Raw genomic sequence first — 12,199 nt, 5'->3', positions numbered from 1 at the left:
ACAACATCAAGGAACATGAAGAAATTAAAGAGAAATCAGAATGCAGTAAAACACGTAGAAAAAATAAAGATTTTACACCAAAACCAGGAAAAAACATCTGGTTAGATACATACATAGAGGTAGTTAAAGGAGATGTCATGAATGGTCTGAAACAGCGCAAATCAATAAATCTTACAACGAAAGAAGAAAACGCTCTTAAGGATATTTTACAAGATGATGATATAGTTATACGACCAGCAGATAAAGGATCAGGAATAGTAGTCATCAACAAAGAAGAATATTTTAAGAAACTAGAAGAGGAAATAACAAACAATGATACTTATTCTGAAACAGAGCAAAACACGACACATCAAATTACGAAAAAGGTAAAATCTTTAGTAAATAGAATGAAAAAAGAGGGATCAATTTCTGGGGAAATGAAAACTTATTTAATACCAAAACATCCACATCCAGCAAAATTAAAAGGAAACCCAAAAATCCACAAACAAAACAAACCATATAGAACAATAGTTAACGGGATAGGTACTGCCACTGAAAAAATTGCAGAAATAGCAGAAAAGGAACTAGACAACTATGTTATCAACTCACCAAGTTATATTACATGTATTAGAGATACTACAGATTTTTTAGATAAACTTTCAAAAGTAAAACAGCCAATACCAGTCAGAGCTCAGACATAAACAAGTCGATTTTTGTTTTTCACTTAAATAAGTCGAAACATGTATTTATTATAAAAATGTAGTTTCAATTTTAGACTTATCTAAGTCAGAAAATGACAGACTTGTTTAAGTCTATTTATGTTGGTGAAAAAACTTAATGTTACTTTGTGGCCAAACTACACCACCTATGACAGCAAAAACCTGTATGAGAGTTCACAAGGACTTGAGCTATCTATATTTAATTATCTAATTGAACATCCTTACTAAACACAGTTGTTTTACCTCATTAAGTGTGATTCCAGGTGGTTGCATTGTAAGGTTAATTAACATTATCTCCGATTTTTTAGACTCTCATTCATATTTTTCTTTAGAAGACAAAGCATTGGCTTTCAATGTTGTCATTATTTGATTTAGATGCATGACCTCCTTATAAATATGCGTGGGTCTTGAAGTTAACCAATTTTGATCACTTATCTACTTGTAGGAGTCGATATTTGCAACTTTTTGATTCTGGTCAATTATTTCTAGTTTAACAATATTGGACTTATTCAAGTCGTATTTTGTCTTACATTAAAGGGAGACAAATCCTAAAACTTACAAATTTAGACCTCTATGAGTCAAAAGCAGATTCAGACTTATTTATGTCTGAGCTCTGACTGAATACCAAAAAACAGTATATTGTTTTGTTTTGATGTAGTAAAATTATACCCATCTATTCCTAGAGAAGAAGGAATAAAAGCATGTAAAAAAGCTCTTGACACCAGGAAAAATAAAGAAATACCAACCAATGATATTCTACAAATGATAAAATTAGTTTTAGAGGGAAATAACTTCAGATTAATTGACAGAGATTTCCTGCAAAATGAAGGTGTGGCTATAGGGTCAAAACTAGGAAAAAATTTTGCATGTACTTATATGCGACAATGGGATAAAGCACTGGAAAAATTCAAAGAGAAACCATTGTTTTATAAACGCTTCATTGATGATGGTTTTGGAATTTGGACTCATGGCGAACAAAAACTCAAGGAATTTATGGACTTTGCAAACTCAATAAATGACAAAATAAAGGTGGAACTTAGGTACAACAGCAATCAAATTGAATTCTTGGATACACTTGTGAAAATAAAAAATGGTAAATTAACAACAGACCTTTATACCAAGCCAACTGATAAACATATATATGTTCACAGCAAATCATGCCATCCAAAAAATGTAAAAAGGGCAATTCCATATGGTTTAGCATTACGATTAAGAAGAATTTGTGAAACTGAAGATGACTACCAAAAACATAGACAAGAACTGAAATTACAACTGCGAAAAAGAGGCTACAACGGAAAATTTATTGAAAACCAACTAAAAAGAGCAGACAACTTAAATAGAAAAGAGCTATTACAGAGAAAAATGAAATTAAAAAAACATCAGAACGCATACCTCTTGTTGTAACCTTTACGGATTTATTACCTGATATTCATGACATTGTTAAAAAAAGAATTAATATTCTACATAACTGTAACTTGATGAAAGAAATATTTCCAGAACCACCACTAGTAGCTTATAGAAGAGATAGAAACTTAGCAGACATAATTGTACATGGAAAACTAAATAAGATCACCAAAAAAAGTACCAACTACAGCAACAACAAAACATGTAAAGAAGAATGTGAAGTTTGCGAAATTGAAAGAAATGAAGAAAAAATTATACTCGGAGATAAAACATTCAACCTCAAAAAGAACATTCATGGATGTCAACTAGTAAATCTTATTTATGGACTTCACTGTGAAAAATGTAACCACTATGTCTATGTTGGAGAAACAGAAAGATCACTAAACGAAAGAATAAAAGAACATCTTGCAGATATCAGACATGATAGAGATACAGCTGTGGCAGAACATTTCAACCAAGAGGATCATTGCAAAGAGGACATCACAGTTCAGGTTCTGCAACAGATTTATGATAAATCAGCAAATTACAGGAGATATATTGAGGCACAATGGATGCAAAAACTTAATACAATTAGACCATTTGGAGTTAACGTTAAAAAGGAATGACTTTAATTGATCAAAACTTATAAAATTTAACTTTAATTCATGCTAAAGTATTGTGACGTCATGTTATTGTGACGTTAAAGTATTATGACGTCATGACGTTTCCAAGGACATTTAGCTATAACATCTTATCAATGATTGAATGTAATGTCAGCCATGTAGTTGAGAGGAAAAATAAAGAACTGAAGAAGGCCATTGGCCGAAACGTCTTGAAAAATTGGTTTATTTAAACAATTATAGAAAAAACTGACTCAAGACACCCCCCTTTTTGAAGTTAAATGGGTTCTCCCTTAGCTTATAGAACTTAATGAAAGTATAAAAGTCCCACCCTGGTTAGTCCTATAACATATGAGCTCGGGGGCATTATTTACTATTTCTATTTACTGTTCTGATCAAATTTTTTTTACTATCAATGTTTAGTGGTTGTCGTTTGTTTATGTGTTACATATAAATTTGTTTTTCTTTCATTTTTTTTACAAAAATAAGGCCAATAGTTTTCCCTTGAATTAGACCACTTTCGAGTTCATCCGTCACCGGAAAAAACTCGTCAATTATATGCGCCTTTATCATCGTCATTTGAGCGTTTAGGGGCGTCGTCACTTCCTTCCAATGTTGAGCGAGTGGTTGGAAAACTATAATTCTATATTGTACGAATTATTCGGAAAATTGAATTCTCAAAATTGACAATCAACACTGCTGTCATTAGGGAAATGTCAGTAAGTACCTACAGAGCAACCATTATTTCTAGTTTATCCTGCACAAAGACGATCACTAAGACGCTTGATGAACGTAAATAGTGCAGGGATACAGGCGAGCCCCTCTATCTGGTAAATGACGTCATAAAGGCGTGTATAATTGACGAGTTTTTGCCGGTGACGGATGAACTCGAAAGTGGTCTATTGTTTTACAATGTCTTATCAGGGACTTTTATAGCTGACTATGCAGTATGGACTTTGCTCATTGTTGAAGGCTGTACAGTAACCTATATTTGTTAATGTAATTTGTAAATTGTTAAATGGATCTGAATCTTTGAACACTAAAATGGCTTAATTACACCCCAAAAAAAATAAAAAATGAAAATATCAGTAAGACAGTATAAAAACGTTAAAAATTGAATAAGAATAGGACTACACCCTGGTATATGAAACATGTTTATTATTCATTTAAATTTAATATCATGTGAATTTCACACCTGGTTGTTCACAGTAAATAAGCTGACCATGCAGGGAGTTAAATAAGGTGAATACTGACCTAAGGTTTTTTCATCAACCTCCCATGCACAGGCACTTGTTTCTGTCAATGTGGATTCTACTATCCACATCTATTTTTGTATGGGTGTGGAGATAGTTAACCCTACAATGACAGAAACAACTGCATGTGCCCGTCATCATGTGGCGATGTGCTCCCATGCCCAGAATCTGATCATGTCAGATGTGTCAGGAAAATGATTTGCTTAGTTATGAGATATTCAACATATTACATGTATGTCTTCAACTTACTATACAAAGCATCTTTGCAATATTTTCTCAATTTCTGAATAAGACAAAAACTTTAATATTTTTGGATTAAATGTTCTGTCATCAGCAGTGATGACGCCATTCAGAAGTAAAGGTGAAGGTCAACTTTGCCTTCCAAAAGTAAACTAATTAGCTCCCTTGACCACCATTTGCCAGTGAGCAAAATCATCAGAGAGGTAACATGTTCTAGTCATGAGGGTAACAATACTATTTATAACAAAAGGTGACAGTGTCTTACTATATTTGTCACAGCACAAGCTTTAGTCCTATAACATATGACCTCGGAGGCTTTGTTCACTATTTACATTTGCTAACATATGACCTCGGAGGCTTTGTTCACTATTTACATTTGCTGTTCTGATATTTTCTTTTTACTATCAATGTGCCACCCGAGGTCATATCGCGATTGGCAAAAAACGCGTAGCATGAAAAAAAATTTAATTCTGATTTGACCAGCCACGTAAATGTTTTAAATATGTTAAGAAGTGATTACTTACCTGAATTATGGTAGTTATATTGATTGTTTCTCCTTAAATAATCCAAAAGAAAGAAAAGTTTATCCAGGTCATTGATGTTGACACCGGTGAAATTCAAAAACTCTGGTCAACATAAAAATCGAAATTGGGAACAAAACGAATTTTTTCCAAATTATATTCCTCCGTTATTGGAGCACCAGTGCCAAATGGTACTAAAGTGAAGTAATAAGTGATGATCATGAATTAAAAAAATCGGCATCTTTATCAATACTATATTTTCTTAAATAGATATAAAAATTATATATAGATAACCATATACAGTTTATGTATATAATATGTCCTTAACAGAAAATCTGAAAATTTGATAGCTTCTGTAAATGATCGTCTACATTGCATTTCTGAAAATGGATCAGGATAAGATTGTAACAGTATACATTGCAATTTAGTAAATGTATCAGAAATAGACTGCTATACCCGGCGAGCGAGGCAATCCTCATTCACCGTCTATTATGATTTCAGTCTGTGGTGTGTACATTGTAATTTTCATTGGAACAGAAATAGACTGCCATTCTCGGCGAGCGAGGCAATCCTCATTCACCGTCTACTACATTTCAGTCTGTTTTTTGTTTGTTTTTATACATGGATCACAAATATTTTTTGTTTTATACATGAATCAGAAATATTAAAAAGAATATGTGGTATGATTGCCAGTGAGACAACTCTCCATAAGATATCAAATTGACACAGAAATGTACAACTATAGATACGTCTCCTATACCCGGCGAGCGAGGCAATCCTCATTCACCGTCTACCATACCATATTTCAGTCTGTATTTGTAGTATTTACATTCTGAATTTCATTTAAAAATTTCTGTACACTAAAACTACATCTTGTGTGACACTGACATTTAGAGGCACAAAGTGTACAACACTTGCACATGCTGCATTGACACCAATCCAATTCACAACCTTCACAAGATTCTTTTTCAATTTCTTGATTGCTGTCTTCATCAGAAAATACATCTAAAATTTGCTTTCGAATGCATTTCCCGTCTTTATTTTTTACAATATCAGCAATATCTTTGTCTGTTGTCTTGAGGGCAAGAGTAAAGTTGTCATACAAGATCAAACTATATCCCTGTCGACCATCCCTAGCACAACGACCCGCCTCTTGCCAATAGGAAAGAACTGTTTTTGGACAGCCAATATGGACAACTAAGTCTATGTCTGAAATATCCAAACCCATTCCTAGCGCCACGGTAGCAATAATGCACCTGATACGACTAGTTTTTGTCTTGAATTCGTTGATAATTCGGTCTTTCGAATCCTGGTGTGTGCTTTTGTGATACATCTCCAGAAGTACTTGATTACCATCCACAATTCCGTCAACATAAGCCATTTTACCGAGACTATCTTTTAAACAACAAAATATTTCAGATACTGCGTCAATAGATCTGCAGTAAACAATAATTTTTTTCGATTTCTTGCCATTAGTGCGAATATGGTTTATTAACCAGTCTAAGCAAGAATCGTAATCCGTGCTTTCTTTTTTTAAGATTTGTAGATATAGGTTTGGCCTATCTGGTGACTTGTATACAAGATCAGTGTCTTCGTCTAGTAGTTGCAAGTGTTCCATTATGTCCTTTTTAACTTTTTTTGTTGAAGTCCCAGTCAATGCCATCAAAGGAGCTCCAAAGAAGCTTCTTAGCTCGTACAACTGCTGGTAATCTTTTCTGAAATCATCCCCCCATTCGGATATACAATGCGCCTCATCGATTGCAATTAATTTCAAGTGAGTTTGCCACGTAGCTGAGAGGAAGACAGTTTTCCAATAAGGCTTTAAAACTGATTCAGGCGATGAGAAGACAATTGAATACTTTCCATTGGTTATTTCTGAAAAAATTAATATTTAAATCAAGAAGGTGATTGACCATAAATTACAACCGCGTACAATTGTTGGCCAAAAAAAAGAAGATCTGGTATGAATGCCAATGAGACAACTCTCCATAGAGTCATAGAAATTGACAACTACAGGTCACCATACGACCTTCAACAATGAGCAAGTCTATACAGCATAGTCAACTATAAAAGTCCGTGTATACTTGTTTATATGTGCAGTGGCGGATCCATTACTTTTTGTAAGGAAAGGGGGTCCGCTGACTGACCTAAGGCTGACTGACCTAAGGCTAACTGACCTAAGTGGCTGCTTCAGTCACGCTTCAGTGGTTCCCCCTCCCACCGTCGTTTAACTTTAATAAGTATTATGAAATTATAATTGACATAAAAAAAAGTTTTAGTAGAATAGGGGCACATACCAAAGATGAATGAGATAAATATTATCAATACAATAAATCGAAAAATGAATTTACATGACGGGAATTTGATCGTATGGCGTTGATTTCTTTATATGTGAATGATCGTGAATATATGATAATAAAAAGGTATAGAATGGATTCCTTTTTTGAAAAGGAAAATTGGCGGCAGTTATATTCTTTTCACACATAATAATTTATAATATCCCCCCCCCCCCATTTCTGCCAAATAAAGTTCAATGTACCTGTTACTGTCTGTCTTTCCATTTCACCTATTCCTGTTATTTTAGCACAGCGTACATTCAGTTTATTAAGTCTGCATATTTGGTCATCGATCAGCAAAGTCAATGGAGATATGACTATCGTTATACAATCTTTATCTTCTGACAGCATGGTTGGTATGGCTACACATAAAGTTTTTCCAAATCCAGTTGGAAGTAAGGCTAATACATTTCGTCCTTTCAGCACAGACAAAACAACTTGAAGCTGCTCCACTTTAGCTTCATATTCTATATTGTAACTGGCTTTAACTGATTCAAAATTTGCGTTGATACTTTTGATGTCCATTTCTTTATTTTTGTCGGATTATTATTTTGGCGCCCTTTTCACGTCTGCTTGAAACCACGATGGCTGCATGTGCAAACTGTAACAAAGCGTTTTCCAAAAAAAAAGGAGATAAGGGTTACTTTAGATTTTCGCTAGAGAATTCCCTTACTGGAGATCAGAGTGCCAGAGATTTGCTAACAGATGTTACGGGTGCAACTTTTACCCCTGTTTCCAGCAAACGTTTAGGACAATTTGTGTGTCCAGAATGTTGGACCAGACTTAATGACACTGCAAAATACCAAAATTCCTTGAATGAATTTTGGGGAAGGACATTTTCCGATTCTTATATTAGTCAGAAAAAAAGACACAGTACTGGAATTACAAAGACTTCCCCTATCAAGAAAGCTCGATTTACTAGTACACCATGCCAGGTAATATGCACTTAATATAGAAAAGTAAATAGTGGTATTTATGAATGACAAGTGATTTTTTTTTCATAAAGTATTCCTTTCTTTATATGACAGATAGAGAGGGGGTGTATATTTTGCTAGTATATATAATCAATTCAGCCCCGGCTAGTTCATTTGCGTGCGTAATGGTACATTTCGTGGAAAGGGGAACACTTCATTAAAAATGGAAAACCTGTACAACTTTATATTTAATTATCACTGTTTAAATTCAATGCTCAAGATCTTCTTATTGACCTGTTTCTATAGACTTGCAAATAATACCATGCTGCACTATTGTTTTCACATGCGGATTCGGGGTGGGGTGATAAGCAATAACAAATTACAGCTAATTTCCTAATGCATGTGAATGAAGACTTAGTATGAAGGTTAGGCAGCAACATTTGATATTTTTGGGGGGTGGGGGGGCTATAGGGTTTTTTTTCTGGACTAACTTTTTTTCGACTTTGGCGAAAAAACAATCTATTTTTTTGGCGACAAGTTGACAACTATTTTTTTCTTTTAATTTTTGCATTACATATAGTGGCAGCTGAGGGTGAAACAAACATTTTTTTCTCATGTTGAAAACAAATTATTTTTTCTCCAAAAACTGGAAACAAACTTTCATAAAAAATCCAAAAAATTGGAGATATCAATCTTAATTACAAATTTGAGTAAACAATTATACAAACAAAGACAGCAAGCCAACCAAAGTTTTACTCTACAAGCATTAGGAAATTAGCTGTAACGAAAATTCATAATTAGATATTGATACTTAGCTCAAAATGTTTCATTACAGAAAAAAGGAGTCGCAAAGAATCTTTTTTCCAAAAAAGCTTCAAAAAGTACCAAGTGGGAATCTATTATCTCAGCAGTAAAAGCTAGACAATATGGTAGGGCAATAAGAGGTATGTACACCGCAACAAAAGGCAGCAAAAAATCGTTCACCAAAGTTGTTGTGAACCTGGTGCGAAGAGAAGTATTGACATTGCTAGGACAAAAACTATTCCCCTTGTTCCAAGATGTCAACATAGTTAATCTGGAACAATTTTCGTGGACAAAGACTCTAAATGACTTTGAACAGGCATGTCCATTGCTGTCTAATGTCCTAAGAGGGGCAGTTACCAAACGGGCAAATGAAAACAGTCTAATCAGAGGAAAATCTGTAAACTTAGGACCACAGATTGGAACATCTATTGCCTGCATTCTCAACGCTAGAGCTCCTAAGACTGCTAGCTTTCTTCCGTCTCTGTTTTCAGTACAGTTTTGGAGAGGTGGCTTAAAACGCAATGTCATGAAACAAATTGCACATACCGGAATATGTAAAGGGTATGATACCACCTTATCTATCTTGAACAAAATCAGGCAAGGCTTTGATTCTGCTGCAACAACATGTAAAATAATAATTGAGGAACAACATCAACAACAAAATGTTAGACGAATCAATGTGACAAATGAAGATGCAGACTTGTCTGTAGCTATAGCTGCTGTTGTTCCTAACATAGAGGACGAAGTCAACAGTTTATCAGCTAGCAGCCAGGATACAATAATAATGAACATGGACGATACAATTCCGTATGGAATGGAAGACACAGATGACGATGATGTTCTAGATGACTCCCTTAGTGACCATTCGAATAGTGATGGTATACATTTATCGTCAGATGATGCAGATGATATTTCGGACGGCGATGAACAGTCGGTAATTTCACATGAATCTGACGAAGAGAAAGAACAAATTGATCTACATCCCGGCTTCTCCATGTGTTGGGATAATGTTGGAAAAAAGGTTACCAGTAGACATCCATCTGAAACCTCAAAAAATACGTATCTGAATATGGCTCTAGGATACATAGCCATCAACCGTCTTCAAACCACTCATTTGAACTGGAAGTTCGATGAAGAGTTGAAGAAGGCAGCTGAACTACCATCAAACATTTTTGTTCCAAATGAGAATGATTTTGAACTTCTATCAAACAGAATGAAAGTTATGGTCGCTCGCATTATAACCCGATACTTACCATGGTTTAATGCCAACTTCTCCGACTGTGTCACTTCTCATATGCTTCATGAATATTCACTGGATTCATCAAAGAGAAGTGTTCTAATTAACCTTGGAGTTTTTGATGTCGATCCTTCCTCTACTCAAGGGGCCATTACTATTTATGAAAATTTGCAAAGGTATATACCATCTATACAGGACAAACCTTACACTGCGATAGTATATGGCGATGGACTCAGTTGTGAACGAGGAAATGATGCACACAGGGCACGTGTAAATGGTTTGAATCCATGGGAAAGATTGGAAGGCTGCGAGCCTGCAGTACAAGAGTTTCACAAAGAGATGATTTTATTACAGGACTACTTCGATGAGTTCTTTAAGGGTTCCAGTGCTGCAGACAGAGGAACACTTAATCATCTGAAAAACATTTTCAACTTTCGTCAAGTTAAATCAGACATATCGGACAATTTTAACCACGCATGGCAGTTAATGTGTTTGGTAACAGAAGGATATGTCTGCTTATTAACTATGGAACTTATGGAAATGGCAGAAAAGGGCGATAGACCATCAACAGCCCCTGAATCCATAGAAAACTCGTCTGTTGACGACAGACAAGAGTATTTACAGTCTGTTGTTAGCTCTGTTGTTCAAAATGTTTGGCACCATTTGGAAACAGAATCTTTGAAAACGGATGACCAGACAGAGCCGGAGAAATTCTGTTGTGGAGAAGACATCGAAGAGGAAGTCATACTGTGTGGGGCTGGTAGGAATTGTACTAAGGGTGAAGTCTTTCACTATTCATGTGCTGGACTGGATACTGAAAATCTCCCTAATAATTGGTTCTGCAGCGACACATGCAGAAACGAGAAAGACTCCTACCCTTACTGCACCTGTCATCAAGATCTCGGTAATGATGAGCCAATGATTGGGTGTAGTGCTGGTTCCAAGTGCACGGCAGACGAATGGTACCACACTAAATGCTTGGACATGACAAACGTTCCAGAAGGCAATTGGTACTGTAGATCTGCATGCAAATCGTCAAAAAAGTCTAAGAGCCGAAAGAAATCTAAGTCAAGATCAACTGTAAACAAGTCCGACGATTTCAAATACAATTACAGTAGGGCTATAACATGGACAGGACTGAATCTGCTCTGCCGACGAGATGCAGTTCGTGAGGCGGACGGTGAGGCCATGATGTCGCACTGGAAGTTAGACCTCGTACACTTCTTTTCGACAAAACATCCAAAATATGTCATATTAGCACATAGACTGTTAGTTTCGATAAATGGTTGGCTTCCAGATAAATTGAAGCACGATTTAATTTACAACAGAACAGTTAACTACGGGGGTGGAATTGGTCGAAATTTACCAATGGATTTCATGAACGAAATTTTAAACAGATTATTTAAGGATTTACTAGATTCCGCAAAGGGTAGGTACACCAATAATACAATACAAAGATGTAGTCAGATTGTAGGACCACTTGGTGAGGCATTGGACTCTGTATTTGATTCCAAAGTAATTGAAAACGAGCTTTATAGACATAGGCGGCGAAATGCAGACCGGGACTTAAACGTCAGCAGAATGATTACATTTCTTGGTGGTGAGTCTTTGTTTTCACAGACTCCTGGTCGTCATCATAGAGCTTTTCCAGAGTATATTCACAACGAAAATCCAAAATTTCCTGGAAAGTTTCAAGGAAAAATGAAACAGCTCTCAAAAAGATTGGACAAACGCAGGAGGATCATGAGGATTATAGTTGACGCTTGAGTACATACAAAAATATCATAGGTTTAGAAATGGAAGAATGCATAACATTATTTAAACCAAAAATTAATGTATGAATTGTTTGGAACAAAAACTCTAAATTGTCGATATTTATTTCACTAATTAAAAAAAAAACTGGGGTGTGTTTGCCAACGAGACAACTATCCATCAAAGTGCAAATAAATAGTATGTAAGCAAATATCGGTTAACCTTCAACAATAAGTAAAACCCAAACCGCATAGTCCGTTTTAAAAGGTCCCGAAATGATCATGACAAATGTAATAAAAAGAATCAAAGTGGACAAGGCACGGGATCCGATGTATTGATATACATCCCCGGATTTCAAAGAGTACGTGTACAATCACTTGATTAAGAGTAGACACCTTTATGTATAGAATAAATGCAAATTATAAATAACCGATAAATTCT

At 35.3% G+C, this 12,199-nt stretch overlaps 2 protein-coding genes across 2 annotated transcripts; one reads left to right on the top strand and one right to left on the bottom strand.

Moving 5' to 3' along the window:
• Positions 1-5,520: 5,520 nt before the first annotated feature.
• On the bottom strand, positions 5,521-7,576 carry LOC134700013 (uncharacterized). The gene is made up of 2 exons (XM_063561412.1): positions 7,255-7,576; positions 5,521-6,590 (listed from the first exon to the last, which is right to left on the bottom strand). Exons 1-2 carry the CDS (start codon positions 7,574-7,576, stop codon positions 5,521-5,523), a joined length of 1,392 nt encoding a protein of 463 aa, XP_063417482.1.
• A 1,335-nt stretch (positions 7,577-8,911) lies between these two features.
• LOC134700012 (uncharacterized) lies at positions 8,912-11,773 on the top strand. Its single transcript, XM_063561411.1, has one exon. The coding sequence runs from the start codon at positions 8,912-8,914 to the stop codon at positions 11,771-11,773; it is 2,862 nt and encodes a 953-aa protein (XP_063417481.1).
• Positions 11,774-12,199: the final 426 nt, after the last annotated feature.

This window comes from Mytilus trossulus, unplaced genomic scaffold (assembly GCF_036588685.1).
Source record: "Mytilus trossulus isolate FHL-02 unplaced genomic scaffold, PNRI_Mtr1.1.1.hap1 h1tg000110l__unscaffolded, whole genome shotgun sequence".
Classification (NCBI taxonomy): domain Eukaryota; kingdom Metazoa; phylum Mollusca; class Bivalvia; order Mytilida; family Mytilidae; genus Mytilus; species Mytilus trossulus.
This window is presented reverse-complemented; position numbering and strand designations above follow the sequence as displayed.